This window comes from Notechis scutatus, chromosome 3, assembly GCF_049901735.1.
Source record: "Notechis scutatus isolate UNSWTSFEM ecotype Mainland chromosome 3, rNotScu1.2, whole genome shotgun sequence".
In the NCBI taxonomy this organism is placed as follows: domain Eukaryota; kingdom Metazoa; phylum Chordata; class Lepidosauria; order Squamata; family Elapidae; genus Notechis; species Notechis scutatus.
In genome coordinates this window covers 75,843,377-75,865,381 of record NC_142011.1, presented here as the reverse complement: position 1 = coordinate 75,865,381, position 22,005 = coordinate 75,843,377, and the positions used below count along the sequence as shown (strand labels likewise).

Sequence of the window (22,005 nt, the reverse complement as noted above, 5' to 3'; positions counted from 1 at the left end):
AAGCACAACTATAATGACGTGGGAAAATACCCGAACAAAGCTGAATACATGTAAGTCCCTGTGAAAACTTAAGAAAACAAATATATACATACATACATGCATACTGTATACATATGTACATACACACACATACTCTAATTTGTAAAGATATGTAAAATATTTTCTAGAGTTATTAGAAGAGGCAGTTATGGGCATCTATTATCTGGTGCTACAATACCAGTTTTCACTAGATTGTTAACATTTGATATCACCAAATCCTTTACTTTTTAAGAACCATATTGCATTTTTAAAAGATATTCCATATTGGCCAACTTCTAGAATTATGCATCTGCATTTAGCAAAATGAACTCATCTAAACCAACCAATCCTTTTGATGCCTATTATTTTATATATCATTCCATCCAAACGTCATATAAAGAAATGGCTATGCCTTTCCCACTTGTGGGGATACTCACAAGAGTACCTTGGGCACTTGCATTCTTAATTGGAACTGCTAACTATTCATAACACTGTTCCAGGTTTAATATAACACAATATTTTTCACAGCCTCTGATTGATTTTGCAACTGAAGCCGTAAGATCATCTGACATAGATGCAAGTGTCTTGGCTTTGAAAACCTTTGGAAATGTGAGACACATAGTGGTCTTGAAACCCATTATGAAGTATCTGCAATCTGCTGTTCCCTCCGATATCAGAATTCAACAGAATGCTATCATGGCTCTAAGAAATCCTGGCTTAAAAGATCCTATACGGGTAAGAAGTGTGCGGTTTTGTTTTTGTTTTTTGGAAGTGGGGAGGATGGTTAATTGGCTTGTTTTGATTATTATTGCTTGATTATTACATTAACAATAACATAGAACAAGTGGTTGAACCTAAGTTGATTGTAGTTTATTGTATTAGGCCAAAATATTTTCCAGTGGAGAGAAACAAAACATTTAAGAATCTTCTTTTCACATTACCAGGGAATTTTCCTGAAAAAAATTGAATGGGGAAAAAAAGGACAAATTCACTGATGGAGTCGCTTTTGGGATTTCTTGTACAAGTTCTAAACTGTTATTCCTGCTTTCACATAAAAAAAATAGTGATGGAGAAAGGCAACACAATCACTTTGAATTATTCTACCGTTTTCCCCAAAGTGCAGAAATATCCAAAAGGTTCTCTCCTCAGTAAATGAGAGAGAATAGCACCTAAATATTACTTGGGTATGATTTTTGAACACAGAAAGTTTCTTATGCAAAACACCTCCATTGTGCCCCAACTACATACTTGCTTTAAGACAGACATGGAATGAGGGTTTTTTGCATACTCATTTTCAACAGGAAAATATTCCCTAATTCATCTCTCATTCAAAATCCTCACTTCTATAAGGAGTTAAAAAGCTCAATCTAGTGGGAAGAGTCACACCAGGTGATTTTTATTCTATTTCTGTTTATGCCTTAGATAGGCAAAAGTTGGTCGCCAAGAAGTATTTGATTATATAAATCTTCGGCAAAGACAACAAGAGGAAATATTGAATTTAGGGAGTAACAATCCTTTTGTCTAATCCTTTCTTCACCCATTGGTTTCATTTCCTATCCTTTCCCCTCCCGCCTTCCCCTTACATTAAATACCACAATTAAATGCCACTATTTTATGTGGGTTGAAGTCCATTTTTACTTCATGGCATTAATTGCTGCTGAATTCTCTCGTGCTTGCTAAACCCCTTCACAAATCATTTGTTTATTTTTCTTATTAAGTGTAAAAATTGCACATTTGGCAGATGGCAATGGAGACCGAATCAAATTAAAAAAGCTATATTGTTGCTGTAAAAATGATCCACGCTATGGTCAAAAGTGCTGCAATATGGAAATGTTGCAAAATTTTCCTGGGACGTATTTTGTCCTCTTGTAATAACTATATATCTCTGTAAATTTCATCTCTTTCTGGTGGAGAAAAGGGGAAAAAAAGAAAATATAGGTTATAACATAAATTCTCAACACTGATTTCTATGAAATTTAACACACACACTCCAAAGTGGACAATTTTCCTGGAAAAAAATATTTCATTGTTTGCTTCTTTATTTGTTTGATTTCTACACTCATCCATCTCAACATGTGGCATCAGACATCTCAACCTGATGGTCATGAAAAGAAAGATATTAGTGCCCTTAGTTGTCTTTTTTTCCAGTACAGCAACACTGTGTCTCTTTTTCCCCATTCTAAATAAGGAGAAGTCAAATATGGCTTTTCCAGCTGAAGCTCTTAATCAGGAACAATCAAGAACAGGCTCCCAATTCCAGATTAACATAAGATGAATCTATTTATTTACAAGGGCCATGAATGTATCAGATGATCTTTGTACAACTCTAATATTTCCTATCTATTTTGCACAGGTACAAGGAATTTTACTTCCAATAATCAAGAATTACAAAATTGCTCCTCTAGTACGCACATGTGCTGCTTTTGTCCTTCTGGAATTAAAGCCTACTTTCCCTGTCTTGATGACCTTAGCTAATGCAATGATACACGAGCCTAGTATACAGGTTGAAAACTTTGTCTTCATGTACCTCAGTGCAATAGCCGATAGCAGATCTCCTGAATACCTAGTGATGTAAGTCTCATTAAAAAAATGTCTTTAACCACAAGTTACAAAGAGTAGACTTCAATGTGAACTGTGGTGGATCCATCCTTTTTCTTTCAGGGCTTCTTCTTACAGGATGGCTCTCAAAGTACTATCTGAAAAAAGTGAAAGATGGGCTGGTTATTCGGCCAGCAGATATTCCCACATTGAGTACTTTGACGGTAAGCAACATATCATCTTCTACTATTATATATCACTTATAAACAAATGGTGACTTAAAATACCTCTCTAGAAGATTTTGGTTTTGTTGCCTTGAAATTAATCTTGATTCCTGGGGGCTGCTTGGACTGGTCCCTGGAGTCTTCTTGGCAAGATTTCAAAAATGGGTTGCCATTGCCTGCTTCCTAGAGCTGAATGAGAGAGAGTTTGTTTTGAACTTGCAACTGGCAGCCTCTCACCCCTGAGTACCTTTGTACCGTCTACAATTAGCACACTGTACTGCAGCAGTCCTGACAACATTTACTAAACTTGTTTCTTTTAACCATAGGGTAATATCAAGGAGTTCTAGTTCTATGTTATTTTCTTGGACATAAAGGTACTAGGGGCCCTGGGTGCTCATGGTGCTTGCTTGTTTTCTTGCAGACAATTCATTACCCTCGTCTAGTAAGGGTAATGAAACATCTGCAAGAAAACAAGCAAGCTCAGCTCAACCTGATCTATAAATATTCTCCTTTATTGATAAAGCTTGGTTAATCAACCAAGCCCTTCCACACAATAACCACTCAGGTCTATCACTGTCATTTTCTGCAGTATTATCTCATTGCATGACCATGGCCATTGCTTAGTCCTCCAGGATCACTACCCAGCACTTTTTCCACTCAGTGGAAGAGTGGAACATAAATGGCCAATCTCTTTTCTTGCTTTGCATCTGCTTTTTGTCTCCAGAAAAAATAATAATACTTGAAATAGCAGCACAAAGGAGTTTAGCAAATCTCCAAGTGGTTGGTGGAGATCAGGACCACCAAGGCATGGTAGGAATTGCTTGAGTTTTGGAAGCTTTGAGATGAGGAATGAATTCTTGCTACAACAGTAGAGTGAGCATCAAAGGTGAACAGCCTTTTTGCCTAGAACCAAATCTAATCCCCTAGTTAACAGTTTAGCTTCTCAAGCTACACCCAAGGTCATAACAATATTTTGACACCAGGAATGGTACCAGTCTCAGACCAGTGCACTTCACAATATGGACACAATCCAACAATAGAAAAGAAGGCTGTATTAGGCTGCATATAAAGAATTTTCATAGCATTAAGTTGCTGGGAAAATCACAGAACTTTACCTACACCCAGAAAAAGAAAGAGTTCAAAGCATACCTGAAAACTTTGCCCATGCAGCTTAACAAAACCTTCTCTCTGCCTTTTGTTTTTTTCAAGAAGTGAAATTATTTAATACAATTCAAGTAGTTCAATTAGCACCATTTCAAGCAACATTACAGATTTTTCTGGAGTGACATTACATTGCATTCATTTCATGAGTAATAGCGCACATAAAGCTGAGACCAAAGTTATATATATTATTCAGACCTGCTGTCTCCCAGCTATATTTTCAGGAATGCTAAAAGCACTTACTTGCCAGATGAACTTTGTGCCCTCTAAAGAATGCTCATATTCATGAAATAACATTGTGTTTTAGATGTAACTTTATCAGTTCTATTATCATTCCTTTAACAAAGTATGGTTTGGATCCAGATCGGCTGTTCTATTGGTAGAAGGATTCTTTTCTTTTATGGAATCCAGCAGAGCTGCTACAAGAGAAAAAATGTGATTGGTCCCCTCTTTCTACCTGCAGTTCCTAATGATTTTTTTTTTCATACAACCCTCCAAAAGATTTTTTTTTTTTTAAATATAGGAAGGGGTTATGTAGATATTACTGTTATCCTTCTTCTTAAAAAAGTGAGACCTTCCTAATGTTATCTGATCCAAGACTGTGAAAGAAAACAGAAAAATGAAGACCTAGCAATTGGGAATACTGGATTTTTTGTGACACACAGACACACACATGAACCCATTTCATAATCATGAGCTTTTACTTGATAATGGTGATTAAATTATTAACACCAATGTCTTTGACTGCACATTCTTTATTACTAGAAACATAAATTCTTAAGAATCATTTGGCTCAGCAATGCCATTTATCTTTACCAGAACATTTGTATTATGGTTTTAAAAGCATTAGCAAAAATGGTAAATCTATCATGGTTTTCTCATCCCTTCTATTAATGTTCACAAAATTATGCTTAGTCGGCAATATAAATATGATCAACAGCATATATATGTATAATATAAGAATAATGGATAGATTTTTTCCCACTAGTACATATAAATGTATGGATTCAGAGAATATTATACCATATTACACATGTCAGTTGGTAACAACTCTTCCAAGTCTTGCAAAAATTAATAATCCCAAGGCATTTTGGAATGTAGACATCAGGAAACCTATGCCATTCTAGAAATAGAGAAAATGTCCCATTATCATGCTCTTATAACATCTTTCATCCAGAATAACTATAGATTTGAATATATCCTCCTTCATTAGTGGAGAATGCCAAACCCAAATCATAAAATCATACAGTCAGAGGAGACCTTATAGGTAATGTAGTCCAATACTCCATTCAGTACAACATCAACTAAAGCATACTTGACAGATTACCATCCAGCCTCCGTTTGAAGCCCTCTAGGCAGCCTGTTTTACTGATTTACAGAATGTTAAGAAATTCTTCCTGACATCTAACCTAATCCCATTTCCTTGTGGTTTTAATAATCCTTTGTTTTCTCGCCGCTGGAAAAAGAAAAAATAACTTCATTTTCTCTTCCATGTGACAATGCTTCAAATATGTGCAGAGAAGAGCAACAAAGATGATTAGGGGACTGGAGGCTAAAACATACAAAGAACAGTTGCAGGAGTTAGGTTGCAGTTTAATGGGGGGGGGGGAAGGACTTTGTGGTGATATGATAGCAATGTTCCAATATCTAAGTGGCTGCCACAAAGAAAAGGGGGTCAACCTATTCACTGAAGGCAGAATTAGAATCAATGAGTGGAAATTAATCAAGGAGAGAAGCAACCAAGAACTAAGGAAAAATTTCCTTACAGTTAGAATATTTAATCAGTGGAACGATTGGCATCCAGAAGTTGTGGGTGATCCAACACTGGAGGGTTTTATGAAAAGATTGGACATTTGTTTGAAATGGTATGGGTTTCCTGCTTGAGCAGGGGGTTGGACTAGAAGACCTCCAAGGTCCCTTTCAATTCTGTTATTCTGTTATTTGACGACTGGTATAATATCTCCTCTGCTTTTTCTAACCATACTCAGATCCTCTAACTATTTCTCATAATGCTTGGCCTAAGCCTTTCACCATTTTGGTAGTCCTATTCTGAATTTGTTCTGATTTGTCCCAAACCTTTTTGAACAATAATATTGCCAATGGTGGCTAACCCGGGCAGAGTAATTTGGAATATGTGTGGAAGTTCCACTTGTTCAACACTGTTATAACAGACTGTTTTATACATGCTGTAGACTTTGTGGCTATTTTATAAGTTGCACTGAGCAATTAAAAACCAAAGTTATGTATTTGTTTTCTGTTTTCGCATAATTGGACTTACTGGATTATCTATCTTGTCAGAAATTTATAAGGCTCGTCTGGGACTGAATTCAATGTTTCTTCATGAAGAAGAGAATACGCAACCAACATTTATAATGGCCTATTTCAAGGCAATCTTCATGGGCAGCATATTTTATCCTTTGGAGGTATTTAAATATAGAACAATAATTATCTGTTGAACAGAATTATAAATTAAAGTTCTTGCTTTTTTTCTTTCCTATCCACACTTCTTTCTAATGCATTGGGAATACTGACAACAAGCATAAAAGTGTAAGCTATACTTCTTAATGTTCATTTCTGATACTGAAATTCATACTGAAAATACAGTTATTTTTATTTAGCTGTACCTTATTTTTCAACTGATACTGATTATTGTAGTCATCTGAAGTCAATATTAAGTGACCTGTATATTACCAATTAATCTTTCATGTATTTATTCTTTTTAAAAAAAAAAATCCCTTTAGCATGAATTTCATCTGTGCATTATTTGATGTTTTAAAAAGTAGGCAGGGAGATGTATGGACTTCAAAACCTATACATGACAGCTTTTCTTTATTATATTTTCTGTTAAGCCATTCTTAATTAAAAATGGCTCACTTTGTGGGATTTTCATAAATGCAGAAACATTGTAGAGTCTTTAAATATACTGCAGGTTATGGATCAATTTATAGAATGGAATGGAGTGGAGTGGAGTGGAATGGAATGGAATGGAATGGAAGGAATGGAATGGAATGGAATAGAATAGAATAGAATAGAATAGAATAGAATAGAATAGAATAGAATAGAATAGAATTCTTTATTGGCCAAGTGTGATTGGACACACACAAGGAATTTGTCTCCATACAAACAACAAGTGATAATCATAGTCATAAAATACAATAATCATAAATCATAGATACAACACTCAGCGACAGTCATAGAATACCAAAGCAATCAACATAAATCATAATAGGATACAAAATAAAATCAATCAACATAAATTGTGAGATGCAACAAAGTTACAGTCATAAGAATCTAAGGAAATAGGTAATAGGACATATGAGAATAATAAGAAGTAATAGAGCCCTACTATATGGTTTGACATCGCAGGGCACAGACAGTGTTGTGGGAATTAGTTGTTTAATAGAGTGATAGCATGGGGGGGGGGGGTGGAATTGTTTTTGGGTCTAGTTGTTTTGGTGCACTCATCTTGAGGGAAGAAGTTGAAACAATTTATGTCCAGGACGTGAGGGGTTGTAGATATTTTCACAGCCCTCTTTCTGGCTTGTGCATTACACAGGCCCTCAATAGAAGGTAGGCTGGTTGCAATTATTTTTTCTGCAGCCCTAACTGTCCATTGGAGTCTGTCTCTGTCTTGTTTGGTTGCTGTGCCAAACCAGACACTTTCAGAAGTGCAAATGAACAATATTTTATTTAATATTTCTAATATTTATATTTTATTTAAAACTATATACTGTTCAATTTTTTGTAGATGTATTGTCCCAGTTGTATTTTTCTTTCCAATATAGGTGGGAGTTCAAATGCAAAGAATAAAGGAAATCAAAGACATCCTGCACCAAGTTAGCAAAGGTCATGATTCACAGCAACGTCAGAAAGAGGTAAATGAGCAGCAGTTAATTATGCTATGAATGTTGCCCAGTGGCTTTTTATTTCCCCAGAGGATAATACCATGTTAATCTATTTAAAATGTGTAGGGGAATCTGCTGTTTTTCCATCAATTGAATTTTCAATACTAGTCAGTACTTCCAAAAACAGTTTTTATCACTTCTTTTTTTAAAAAAATATTGTAAGATTTGCCTTCTGCAGCTCTGTTCTCAGTTCTTTAGTAAGGGAGTGTCATGGGTTCTTTTTAAACTATATACCCTGTTTAATTGACCCAAACTCAAAAATTCATCAAAAGACTAGACTGTAGACAATTGGATTCTTATATCTCCTTATAAGGATTGGGGAATTGCTTTGTTTTGAAAAATATCCAAGGTACAAAACTGAAAAATATAAACATATATGTACAAACAGTTTCTATATCTTCTGCATTATACTATACTCTATTTTTCTTCTACTTATGCAATACAATGTTTTCTATACTATATATTACTTCTATCATACTGCATTCTATTCTATTACTTACACTTCCATGCTATATTATACTATCCCTGCTGCAAGTATAACATCACTACTATTGCTATACTTTATTTAGTTGTATCCCACCCTTATTATTTTTACAAATAATGCAAGGCAGCGGACATGTTCCACACACCTTCCTCTTACTATTGTCCCCACAACAACAACTTTAAGAGGCAAGTTGGGCTGCATGAAAGAGACGAGCACCAAGTCGGCTTTCCTGGCTAAGGTGGGACTAGAACTCATGGTCTCCTGCTTTCCAGCCTGGTTCCTTAACCACTAGACCAAACTAGTTCTTTAATCTACTATTCATCTCAACTCTACTCTATTATTACTGTAGACAAAAGTGTTTTAACTTTTGCAGACCCTGATCTGTCTTTATATTCCCTCCCTCCGAACTTCTACTTTTGTTAGGGGTTTTTCCCTTATTAATGAACAGCAGGTAAAGTACTGGCATCTTCCTAATGTTGGACTTCGCTTAGCAGTGCTCATACATATGTACATACATACATACATACATACATACATACATACATACATACATACATACATTTATGGATGCTTTTACCTCTGTCAAAAAAACTCAATTTATTTGCTATTTTCTATTTCTTGTTATTTCACCACGGCAGAGCTACCAAAATACACATGTGTCTTCTATTTGTCGTCCATGTCTTCTGTCCCACCTCTTTCAAGGTTGCAGCTTTTATAAGCAATTCTATAGTGTTGACACTGAGGAGAGGGCTCAAATAGGAGGCAAGAAAGCCAGCACTGATGGGGGGTTCAGCTTGCTTTTCCATAGAGGTCCTTTCATAAATATCTATGGTTATTGTAATACTTATTTTTATTTAATTTCAACTGGATTTCATTTTTTTAAAGACAATTGTATGATGCTCTGTATATATAAATGCAGAATCAGGATGCAGAGTCAAGTGAATAATAAACATTCTAATTTCTACTTCTTATCATACAGCCTTCTGACCAGAAAATCACAACAGATAAATTGTCTGATCTAGAAGTATATGTCAAAATACTTGGACAGGAAATTGTAACTGCATGTATAAAGTGGGATAGTATTCAACAAATGTTACAGGTACCTGTTTTACATACTGTTTTCACATTTACTATTAAATGATTATCTACTTTTTAAGGTTTTGAACATTCCTATTTTAAACATTATCTAACATTCCTATTTTAATTATATCTAAATATTATTGACTTATGATGTACTACTTATTGGCAAGCTTTTCTTTTGGGAAGCAATTATTCTCATAACACTTGTATCTGGTTATCAGATTTGCCTTACATGAATCAAATCTACTTTTGCAGGCATATCAAACAAATGTCCCTCTTCCTTGGGTAAAATATACTATAGATGTCCTTAAAAATCTTCCAACTATTCAATGGGAGAAATATTTCATGTCTGCAGAAATCCAGCGTGTTGTGCCAACATGTACTGGGTTACCTTGGCAAATAGGTTTGGTCCATATTGCTCACACAAAAATTGCTGGAGATGGTAAGGCAATATGTTTTATTCATTATTAAATGCACATACAAACATGTATATGTACATATGCATACTTTACCATTTTTGTTAAAGATTTTGAGCAATAACATTGCAGAGAAAAGATAGAAGAAAGATAAGAAATAAAGAAAAGAAAAAACCTGCAGAAAACCAAAGAAAAATTCAGATCTCAATCACTTGATGCAGCCAGTTGGTTTTGCTAGATTATGAGCAGGGATATGAAAGGAAATCCATTCCTTTCTACTACCTCTTAGTCTTTTTTATATTAAAAAAAATTAATGCATGTATTGATTTATTTTCTTTCATTTAAACAGTTCAGTTAACAGTAACCCCAGAACTAGCATCCGAAATCACATGGCCTGACATAATTAACAGTGATATGAAACTGAAAACTAGACTGAGGCTTTGGTAAGTACAATCAATGTTACCTAAAGTCATCATTAAAAAGAACATCGTGCAAAAATTCCTGGTATCATTTATTCCTCACCGTTACAATGTGTTGGAAAAATCTGTTGTTTTCTTTTCTGTTGCAGGATGAAGAAGGACATGATCTTAAACATAGGAATTATTACACCTGAAATTCATGCCATTCTAGAAAGCAAGGCCACAGTGACAGCAAACGTCCCCATAAATATAGATGCTGCTATGAATATTAAAGAAAACACCTTCAAATTTGAACTTCCACCATGCAAGGGAGAAACAGACATAATTTCTCTAAGGTAAGTTCTTGTTATTTTACATATAAAAACGAATAAACTTTTTGTTGCCTTTTCAAGTTTTTATGTGGAGATTTAGATGTAGCTATAGTGAAAGATTAAATCAGTTTTAATAAAGTAGATTTATCCAAAATAAATGCAGTTTTTAGGCTGTTGAAAAATACACCTTAAGCAGTGCTTTTATTTTAGTTTTTAAAATCTTGTTTGCAAGGCCATTAAAATGGTATCAGTTTACATCTTAGTCTTGTTTATGTTATTGATCACAAATATGATTAAATATGCTTTCCAGGATCTCTTAATCCTCTAGCGTTAAGAATGTTCGTTTATAAAGAAAAAGATCAGGGTGTTGAAAGCAGTATATATGCAAAATATATCATATATCATATATCATATATCATATATCATATATCATATATATATATCATATATATATATATATATATATATATATATATATATATATATATATATATATATATATATATATATATTTATATTATATATATATATATATATATATATATATATATATATATATATATATATATATATATATATATATATATATATATATATATATATATATATATATATATATATATATATATATATATATATATATATATATATATATAATATATATATGGTATTCAGCTTGGTTCGGGTATTTTCCCACATCATTATAGTTGTGCTTTTAAAGTTGTAGCAACGTTTCGGCAGAATCTCATCTGCCATCATCAGGCTTTTGTATTGTGTTCGTCTGTGAGTTAGACTTTTACAGTGGTTTCAGATTTAAATTTGGGGCAGCCTATTGCTGTGCCAGAATGGTTTTTTCTTCATCCTGATTGGTTGAGAGTCTTGGTCTGTGTTTATTGGTCTTGGAGTTTGCTGTGTTCTGCTTCTAATATCTTCTGTCTGTTTTTTTGGCTCTTTTTGTATCTTGATTAATCTATATATATATTCTGAGGTTCTCGCGGGTATTTGTATGTGGGTCTTTGGTTATTCGGGTTTTCTCCCGCGTAAGATTGGAAGTATCTAGGCAACGTTTCGATGAAGTCTCATTCATCATCTTCAGGCTTGTGTCTGCTCTGTGCTTCTCGGCGTAATGTGAGCTTGCTTTTTCCTTTTAACTGCTAGTGGGGGTGTGACTTGATTGGGTGGGTGTGTGTTCTCATTGGTTGGGGGTTGGCTGTGTTCTGATTGGTTGGGGGTTGGCTGTGTTCTGATTGGCTGGGGGTGTGTTCTGTTCAGGTGGGGGCTTGGTTGTGCTCAGGTTAGTCTTAGTTGCTGGGGGATTTGAGTTGGTGAGCTGTGATCCTGTTCTTTGGCTTTGTGCCACATCTTCATGGTGGGCATCAGTTCGCTTCATGTATGGGTCAGAGGGGTTTGAAGCGGGTAGTGATGCAGCTGCAGTACGGCTTCTGGTTCGTGGTCGTGTCTCATCTTCTGTGTGGGTATGAGTGTGCTTTCTACATGGAAGTGTGGTGGTAGCATCTTGTGTGGCCCTCGTGGGTGTGGGTCTGGTGTCATTCATGTTAAATACTCGTTTGTTAATGAGGGCGGGTTTCCAAATGGCTGGTAGGCAGGAAGTATCATCTCATTTATTCATGCTGTGTGGGCGTTTTTCTATCTCTATGGCTTCTCTGATTATTCTGTTGTTGAAGTGTTCGGTTTTGGCGATAGTTCTGGTATTTTTAAAGTCAATCTCATGTCCTGTGGTTTTGAGGTGTTGGACCAGGGAAGAGGTTGGCTCTTCTTTTTTGATTGAGTTCTTGTGTTCTTCAATGCATGCACTTATTCTTCTGTTAGTTTGTCCAATGTATGTGGTGGGGCAGGCGGTGCAAGGGATTTCATATACTCCTTGGTTTTCTAACTCGATTTTGTCTTTAGGGTTTCTTAGGATGGTGGATATTTTTCTGTTTGTGCAGAATGCTGTTTTAATGTGTTTTTGGAGCATCTTGCTGATTTTGTCTGTAGTGCCTTTTATATATGGGATATATATATATATGCCATATATATCATGTTTCTCCAACAATACGGCCTCCACCAATAGGAAGGCCCAGCATGATTTCTAGGCATGAGGTGAAACTAAGCCCCACCCCCAAAATTTGGGCCTATTTAAACCATGCGTTTCCCCACCATTTCTCACATTGTTCGTTAGAACTACACGAGGTGAAGAGAAATGGGAAGGGAAGGGGGGGAGAAAACTTGCCTTTAGGAGCGCCATGCAGGTAGCCTAGGCTAAAATACCCTGATCTACTACCGATAGAATATCGGTCGATAGAAGCTCCCCAAAGGCAGAGTGACCAGCTGCTTCTATCGGCCAGTAAAAGCGGCTGGTGACTCTGCCTTTGGGGAGCTTCCATCGGCCGATAGAAATGGCCTCATGAGGGGAGCTCGCATTAGTTGTCTTGGAATCTACCAGCGGGGCAGGAGAGAAAGCACACGCGTATCTGTGTCTGGATGAAAATTGTGAGACTGCGACAGAGGGAATGGGAGAAAACGCCTTAGCCCAAATGTATTCTTGTTTTGCTTTCTTGCCCATTCTCTGATCAATCTCTCTGGGGCAGCTTTTAGCCTAAAATCACCCAGGTCTCCTCAGCTAAAAGAGAGGGGAGGTCTCCAAAGACCATCCCTAACCTCCGCCATTTGAGAGGACCAAACTCATTGCTTCTCAAAGTTAGACCCACAAGTTTTTCAAAAGTTGTTCTGAATGCCTCCGACGTCCGATGAAATCAAGAAATGTCTCGTGATTGAACTCAATCAAAAAAAAAAAAACCTGCACCTCGTCGCCAAGTCCCTGGTTTTACGGCTCCTCTCTCATCCCGAATTATGCCGAAATAAAGGATTCCGAGGCTGGCATTGGTTAATTGGTTAATGATGGGCGCTCTTTCAGGCGCTCAGAGAGAGAGAGAAAAAAGAGGCGTCGCTGAAGTTATCAGACTCCCCCAACTGTTAGCAATGCCACCTGTGAGCTGTGGCAGGATTGCCTCGGATCATGTGCAGAGTGCCTTCGCCGTTCAGTTCCCCCATCACGACTCAAGGTTCATACTAAAATTAGGGCTTTCCAACCAGCCCCTGCAAATATTCGGCTCTCACCAGAGCAATAGAAAGGACGGTTTCTATTCTCTCCTGCCCTTCTTCGCTCCAGCTCCCTCCCACCCTCCTGTGTCGCGGCGGTGACCCTTTCACACTCACCCCTGCTTCCCCACTGCATTCCTACAAGGACCGCTCCCGTGTCTCCTTTCAGGAAGCCACCCGATCTCCCTTCTAAGGGTAGCCGAGCTCTGCTGCCTCCTCTTGCCTCCCTGGCAGCCCCCCCCCCGCTCCCCAAACCAGTGGCAGCAGCAGGTAAAGGGAGGTCGGCTGCCCTGGGACTTTGGCGGGGTTCCCAGAAAAGGTCTGGCCTGGGGAGGGGAGGGCAGCAGTAAGAACCCTGCTGAGACCTTCCCTCACCAGAAGGGCTTGGCTGACCCGGTACAGGGATGAGGGCTAGCAGGGGTGGTGTGTGTGTGTGTGTGTGTGTAGAGAGAGAGAGAGAGAGAGAGAGAGAGAGAGAGAGAGAGAGAAACTCAGCTTGCTTCCCTTCTACTAAGAAAAGTTTGCAGCCGCTCTCCCATGCGCACTCCCCTCGCCACGAAGCTGTTTCTATCAGCTGATGGAAGCGGCTGGTGACTCTGCCTTTTGGGAGCTTCCATTGGCCGATAGAAATGGCCTCTCAGGAGCGCCCTGTGGGCAGCCACGCCTCACCCCAAAGTGGCTGGTGACTCTGCCTTTGGGGAGCTTCCATCGGCCGATAGAAATGGCCTCGTGAGGGAGCTCGCATTAGTTGTCTTGGAATCTACCAGCGGGGCAGGAGAGAAAGCACACGCGTATCTGTGTCTGGATGAAAATTGTGAGACTGCGACAGAGGGAATGGGAGAAACGCCTAGCCCAAATGTATTCTTGTTTTGCTTTCTTGCCCATTCTCTGATCAATCTTCTGGGGCAGCTTTTAGCCTAAAATCACCCAGGTCTCCTCAGCTAAAAGAGAGGGGAGGTCTCCAAAGACCATCCCTAACCTCCGCCATTTGAGAGGACCAAACTCATTGCTTCTCAAAGTTAGACCCACAAGTTTTTCAAAAGTTGTTCTGAATGCCTCCGACGTCCGATGAAATCAAGAAATGTCTCGTGATTGAACTCAATCAAAAAAAAAAAAAACCTGCACCTCGTCGCCAAGTCCCTGGTTTTACGGCCTTCTCTCATCCCGAATTATGCCGAAATAAAGGATTCCGAGGCTGGCATTGGTTAATTGGTTAATGATGGGCGCTCTTTCAGGCGCTCAGAGAGAGAGAGAAAAGAGAGGCGCTGAAGTTATCAGACTCCCCCAACTGTTAGCAATGCCACCTGTGAGCTGTGGCAGGATTGCCTCGGATCATGTGCAGAGTGCCTTTGCCGTTCAGTTCCCCCCATCACGACTCAAGGTTCATACTAAAATTAGGCCTTTCCAACCAGCCCCTGCAAATATTCGGCTCTCACCAGAGCAATAGAAAGGACGGTTTCTATTCTCTCCTGCCCTTCTTCGCTCCAGCTCCCTCCCACCCTCCTGTGTCGCGGCGGCAACCCTTTCACACTCACCCCTGCTTCCCCACCACATTCCTACGAAGACCGCTCCTGTGTCTCCTTTCAAGAAGCCACTCGATCTCCCTTCTAAGGGTAGCCGAGCTCTGCTGCCTCCTCTTGCCTCCCTGGCAGCCCCCCACCCCGCTCCCCAAACCAGTGGCAGCAGCAGGTAAGGGAGGTCGGCTGCCCTGGGACTCTGGCGGGTTCCCAGAAAAGGTCTGGCCTGGGAGGGGAGGGCAGCAGTAAGAACCCTGCTGAGACCTTCCCTCACCAGAAGGGCTTGGCTGACCCGGTACAGGGACGAGGGCTAGCAGGGGTGGTGTGTGTGTGTGTGTGTGTGTGTGTGTGTGTGAGAGAGAGAGAGAGAGAGAGAGAGAGAGAGAGAGAGAGAGAAACTCAGCTTGCTTCCCTTCTACTAAGAAAAGTTTGCAGCTTTCTTCCCATGCGCACTCTCCTCACATTTAAGCTGTTTCTTATCAGCTGATGGAAGCGGCTGGTGACTCTGCCTTTTGGGAGCTTCCATTGGCCGATAGAAATGGCCTCTCAGGAGCGCCCTGTGGGCAGCCACGCCTCACCCCAAAGTGGCTGGTGACTCTGCCTTTGGGGAGCTTCCATCGGCCGATAGAAATGGCCTCGTGAGGGGAGCTCGCATTAGTTGTCTTGGAATCTACCAGCGGGGCAGGAGAGAAAGCACACGCGTATCTGTGTCTGGATGAAAATTGTGAGACTGCGACAGAGGGAATGGGAGAAAACGCCTTAGCCCAAATGTATTCTTGTTTTGCTTTCTTGCCCATTCTCTGATCAATCTCTCTGGGGCAGCTTTTAGCCTAAAATCACCCAGGTCTCCCTCAGCTAAAAGAGAGGGGAGGTCTCCAAAGACCATCCCTAACCTCCGCCATTTGAGAGGACCAAACTCATTGCTTCTCAAAGTTAGACCCACAAGTTTTTCAAAAGTTGTTCTGAATGCCTCCGACGTCCGATGAAATCAAGAAATGTCTCGTGATTGAACTCAATCAAAAAAAAAAAAAAAAAAACCTGCACCTCGTCGCCAAGTCCCTGGTTTTACGGCTCCTCTCTCATCCCGAATTATGCCGAAATAAAGGATTCCGAGGCTGGCATTGGTTAATTGGTTAATGATGGGCGCTCTTTCAGGCGCTCAGAGAGAGAGAGAGAAAAAGAGGCGTCGCTGAAGTTATCAGACTCCCCCCAACTGTTAGCAATGCCACCTGTGAGCTGTGGCAGGATTGCCTCGGATCATGTGCAGAGTGCCTTTGCCGTTCAGTTCCCCCCATCACGACTCAAGGTTCATACTAAAATTAGGCCTTTCCAACCAGCCCCTGCAAATATTCGGCTCTCACCAGAGCAATAGAAAGGACGGTTTCTATTCTCTCCTGCCCTTCTTCGCTCCAGCTCCCTCCCACCCTCCTGTGTCGCGGCGGCAACCCTTTCACACTCACCCCTGCTTCCCCACTGCATTCCTACAAGGACCGCTCCTGTGTCTCCTTTCAGGAAGCCACCCGATCTCCCTTCTAAGGGTAGCCGAGCTCTGCTGCCTCCTCTTGCCTCCCTGGCAGCCCCCCCCCCAGCTCCCCAAACCAGTGGCAGCAGCAGGTAAAGGGAGGTCGGCTGCCCTGGGACTTTGGCGGGGTTCCCAGAAAAGGTCTGGCCTGGGGAGGGGAGGGCAGCAGTAAGAACCCTGCTGAGACCTTCCCTCACCAGAAGGGCTTGGCTGACCCGGTACAGGGACGAGGGCTAGCAGGGGTGGTGTGTGTGTGTGTGTGTGTGTGTGTGAGTGTGTGTGTGAGAGAGAGAGAGAGAGAGAGAGAGAGAGAGAAACTCAGCTTGCTTCCCTTCTACTAAGAAAAGTTTGCAGCCGCTCTCCCATGCGCACTCCCCTGCCTTTGGGAGCTTCCATTGGCCGAAGAAATCTCAGGAGCGCCCTGTGAGCAGCCACGCCTCACCCCAAAGTGGCTGGTGACTCTGCTTTTGGGGAGCTTCCATCGGCTGATAGAAACAGCTTCGTGGCGAGGTGAGTACACGTGGGTGCTTGCCCCGAGGCCACTTCTACTGGCCGATAGAAGCAGCTGGTGACTCTACCTTTGGGGAACTTCCAGTGGCAGCCTCATCGAGAGGTGAGTGCGCATAGGGCACTCTAGGTGGAGGTGTGAGTGGGGGAAGAAATTAAGTCACCCCGAAATAAGTCCTAGCCGTTTTTATCAAAAAATATAATAAGACCCAGCCTTATTTAATGATAAACACGGTGTGTGTTGTGTGTGTGTATGTATGTATAGTTGGAGCCTGATGATGGCAGATGAGATTCTGCTGAAATTGCTACAACTTTATAAAGAACTACAATGCGTGGCAAATGAGATTCTGGAAGCCCAAGGCCACACACACACACACACACACACACACACACACACACACACACACACACACACACACATATATATATATATATATATATATATATATATATATATATATATATACGCATATATTTGCATTGTTTGAAATTCAAAGTTTCTTTATTGTGCAATATTTGATCTGGCTTCAAAATACACTGACCTTTTCATCTTCAGTGGGTTTTTTTAAAGCAGTACTTGGATTTGGGAGACACATTATACTTGATCAAAAATTCCATTCCATAAAATGGAAACATTCCTCGCTTCCATGAAAGCCAGCAATTCCCATTATAGGAAAGACTGAGAGACAAGTTCCACTATATTCTCTTTCTTTCCCTACATGTTATAAGACTCATGATGCTCTGGAATGTTTCCTGCTTCTTCAGAAAATCTATTCATATATTGTAGCAGAAAGAAGGACTAGAGTTGTTTTCAATCCAATCCATTCTTCCTAAATGGATCATCATGAAAGGCTACTTCTGAAAAACACATACCTTCCTTCATTTCTGTAAGAAGCAAATGAGACTAAATGGTATCTTAGGATGATATATGGTGTGATGGCATGATAAGATACTAGTAGTCCTTGACTTATGACCATAATTGGGACCAAGATTGCCATTGTACATTGTTGCAATCATAAAATAATGTGTCACATGACCAGAATGACTTACAATAGCAATATTGGCACTCTGCATTACAGTCATTGACTGAGAATTTCATGTTATTTTATGACTGTATACTCCAGTCATATCAGTTTTGGTCCTCCTAGCTTTAGCACTCAGTAAGGTTAGGGGCTTCTTCCAGCTCTCCTTACTCACCTACCTCCCCCTCATCTCTGCCTCTGACTACCTCCAAGACCTGGTCATGGAGTTTAAATTTCTTTTAATTTTAGAAAAGTATCTCTTATTCACTCATAGTGAATATTCACCGAATGGAAACCAAACCAAATCAGTTATCCTTTCAGTTAGTTTTGACTAAATTGTGTCTTTGATGTCTTTGGGAGAAATGGGAGATCTCAGCTGGATCCCAGCCATTAGAAACTTAATATTTATATATATTCTTATTCATGAAATACATGAAAGATTCTTACAACCAATCATCTCCTAGGCATTTGAAGCATAATGTCAGGTATCGCAAGAAATGTAATTTAAGCAACTAACATACTTTGTTTGGAATTCCAGTTTGAATACCAATTAAAATACAGCTACAATAATACATGGTGACTCCTAAATACAACTAGCACCAAAATCCTTTCTAAGGCAAACGTTCAAGGTCATCTTGAATGCCACTAAAGAAGAAGCCAACTAAATTTCTGGCGGCATAATTTCTTTTCTCACTTCAGGCCAGGGTACAACTTTGAGCAAGCTCTTTCTAGGCATTCTCACAAAGCAGACTGTTTTTATTTGGATTAAGCAGTCCTTTATATATCTGAGCACTATAGCAATAGCACTTAGACTTATATACTGCTTCATAGTGCTTTACAGCACTCGCTAAGCAGTAAACAGAGTCAACATATTGCTCCCAACAATCTGGGTCCTCAGTTTTACCATCCTTGGAAGGATGGAAGGCTGAGTCAACCTTGAGTTGGTCAGGATCAAACTCCTGGCAATAGCAAAGTTAGCCTGCAATACTGCACTTTAACCACTGTGACACCACAGCTCATATATAAAGAGAGAGGTTTAAAACTAACAACCAACACTAGGAATTGGCCCTGAAATCTTTCTGGTAACCCCCACAGGGACTGTAAAGTCCATAACGTTGGAGTATCAGATTTCTACAGCCATTGCATTATGTGCCAGGTGTAGGTTTCAAGTCATAGTCAAAAATATGGAGTGCATTAAAGGCTCATCAAAATTCAGGGACTATTCTTTTAGATTTATTCATCTTGCCTCTTCTTTGAGGTACAGACTGTCATTTGCACATCAAGAAAAAGTAATCCAGTGCAGCCATAACATCCATGCTAGTTTGAACTGATTATTTAAATGTTTGGAAGTCCACCAGGTCATTTGAATAAATACAAAATAAGCAAATCACAGCATTGTATCTATCCAAAATGCTGCTATTTTTTTTAAAGAAGCACCTCTTGTAGTCAGGAATTGTATAATTGTCCCCTTTTTATATCTCCCTCGGGATCACAGATCCACTTTCATACTCTACCTTTAGGCCTTCTTTGTAACTTTTTTCGTTCTGCTAAAGCACAAAGAAACAATAATACCTGGCTCTCAGGCATCTCCTTCTTACTTATAGTGAGAAGCGTCCCCTGTGATGCAACTCGATTTGCTGGCTTCCCATTCTCAGTGAGGAAGAATTGATCATTAAGTTTTTTTAAGTGATAAAGCTAGGCTATTGGCTTAAAAAATATTAGAAAGGACTAAGGAAAAAAAGCAGTATGAGTAGGAAGGTGAGAATGCCAATTATTTGTGCCTGGAGATATACAGCCTGTGATTTGAAGGTTTAAATTATTGAATGTGAACAATGTGAAAGCCACTTCCTTTTAATCTATTTTGCCTGGATGAGCCATCATATAATGCAAGTTGATTTGTAGCTTCTTTGATCCCATCAACTTGTTCTCACGTATATCTTAGTTAAGGGGTTTTTTCTAAAGTTCCTAAACATTCTAGCTTACTGCAGGGTGTGGTTATCATATCCATTATGAATAAAAGAGAACTTGGGGGCAGGAATAATAAAGCTTATTTGTTCTCTGTTATTTATTTATTGCAATGGTGGCACTCCTTATTAATTCAGCAGCATGACACAGGGGGAAAAAAGAGATGAAAGGAATGGAAATCCACTTTTCAGGTAGAAAGGATGAGGTGTTTTAAGTTTTCTTCCCTGAATGTGAAATGCTTCACATTCAACATGGGAACAAGGATTGCCTCTCGGTTCACAGCCAGACAGGTAACATCAGTCTCTGTTCCTAAAACAAGCCCAAGGCAATGGCATCAGCAGCTTTCAAGATACACCATAAGTGGAGAGAGAGAGAGAGAGAGAGAGGCAAAGAGAATATGTCCATGTATGTACTAAGTAAGGAAGATGACAGAGATAGGCCACATTCATTACCAAAGCAGTGAGGGAGGAAAAACATAGCTTAAATTCAAAACAAGATGAAGGAATGACTACTGACTCAGGCAAGTAGTATCCCACCTACCCCCATATGTACATGAATCAGGCAAATATCTCCCTAATTCACATACATATGGAGGGGATACTTGGAGGAGGAGGAAATCACAGTCAGGTTTACAAGATTCTCTTATTATAGATAATATTAATAAAAGTAGTTAGAAACTTCTTATAGAGTTTATTTCTTCTTTGTGGAGCTGAAATCGATCTTGCAAATCTTTAACAGTATATATTCAAATCTATAGAGTTATTTTGGGGCCGGCTGGGACAGAAAATAATATGAGTTTTTGCCCTATATTTTTGAAATCAACTATATCTGCATATGAAGAGTATAAACCATATACAGTAATGGCTGAAGAATTGAGCAATTCTGGCTAAAAGTTCTGAGAGTTGTAATATAATACAGGCAACATCAGAATTAATTATTTAAGGCTATTTAAATAATTAACAATGAGTCATTCACTATAGCAGAATAAAGAACTTGATCTACAGTATGGGATCCTGTAGACCAAGCAACCAGATTAGCTAATTCGCAATAATGGAAATTCTCAGAGAATTATCGTGGGGAATTCTGTGATGAGTTAATGCCTACTTTTTTTAACCAAGCAAAAATAATTTCATCTCATCATACTTTTTCTTTCTGCCTGGATTGTACAGTCTCTGATTTATAATTACAAAAGCAAATCCCACTGCTATGATTGAATCTCTTAGAAGCTTGTTACGCGAAACCATTTCTATTCCTAAATTTAAAAACAACTTCAAGCAACACCATCTTAATCTGGTCATGTTAAAAGTTGGGGAAGCAAAATGGAAGGAAGGGTCTTATAAGGGTCTTATAAGGGTCATCAGTTCAGTCTTATAAGCTGTATCTCTATTCATTTTCATATGCTTGTGTTTCTAAAGCAACATTCCTTATGTTTCTCTTGCAGATTGAAGACATCGGCTATCACAAGCAATACAGAAGAGGCACCTGCTGCTCCTGTTTTCTTCCCTGCAAATCAGTCTAGAACAATCGAGTCCTTTGAAAAGTCATCAATAAAAGGGGATGAAAGGAAGGTAACCCACACTAGATTTCCCGATGTTGTTTATTTGTTTGCTGATCTTATACGCAATAGAAATGGCATGAAATAATTTATTTTTATTGTGTCCTGTACCCCTCTCCCACCAAGATACTAGCAATAATTAAAGCAGGCATTGTATTATACAGGTAGTCCTCAACCTACAACCAGTGATGGGATTCAAATAATTTAACAACCAGTTCTCTGTCCTAATGATTTCTTCCAAAAACAACTTCACCAAACT

The 22,005-nt window shown here is 39.3% G+C and overlaps 1 protein-coding gene across 2 annotated transcripts in view; it reads left to right on the top strand.

The window, feature by feature from the left end:
• LOC113419171 (vitellogenin-1-like) overlaps positions 1 to 22,005 on the top strand; it is a 56,323-nt gene that overhangs the window by 15,032 nt on the left and 19,286 nt on the right. For both annotated transcript variants that reach the window (XM_087960496.1, XM_026678445.2), the window contains exons 11-20: positions 547 to 753; positions 2,372 to 2,589; positions 2,680 to 2,780; positions 6,240 to 6,364; positions 7,727 to 7,816; positions 9,310 to 9,429; positions 9,666 to 9,852; positions 10,176 to 10,269; positions 10,395 to 10,580; positions 21,633 to 21,759. In XM_087960496.1, the coding sequence (XP_087816622.1) occupies positions 547 to 753; positions 2,372 to 2,589; positions 2,680 to 2,780; positions 6,240 to 6,364; positions 7,727 to 7,816; positions 9,310 to 9,429; positions 9,666 to 9,852; positions 10,176 to 10,269; positions 10,395 to 10,580; positions 21,633 to 21,759 (1,455 nt within the window). The remainder of the gene's footprint in view (positions 1 to 546; positions 754 to 2,371; positions 2,590 to 2,679; positions 2,781 to 6,239; positions 6,365 to 7,726; positions 7,817 to 9,309; positions 9,430 to 9,665; positions 9,853 to 10,175; positions 10,270 to 10,394; positions 10,581 to 21,632; positions 21,760 to 22,005) is intronic.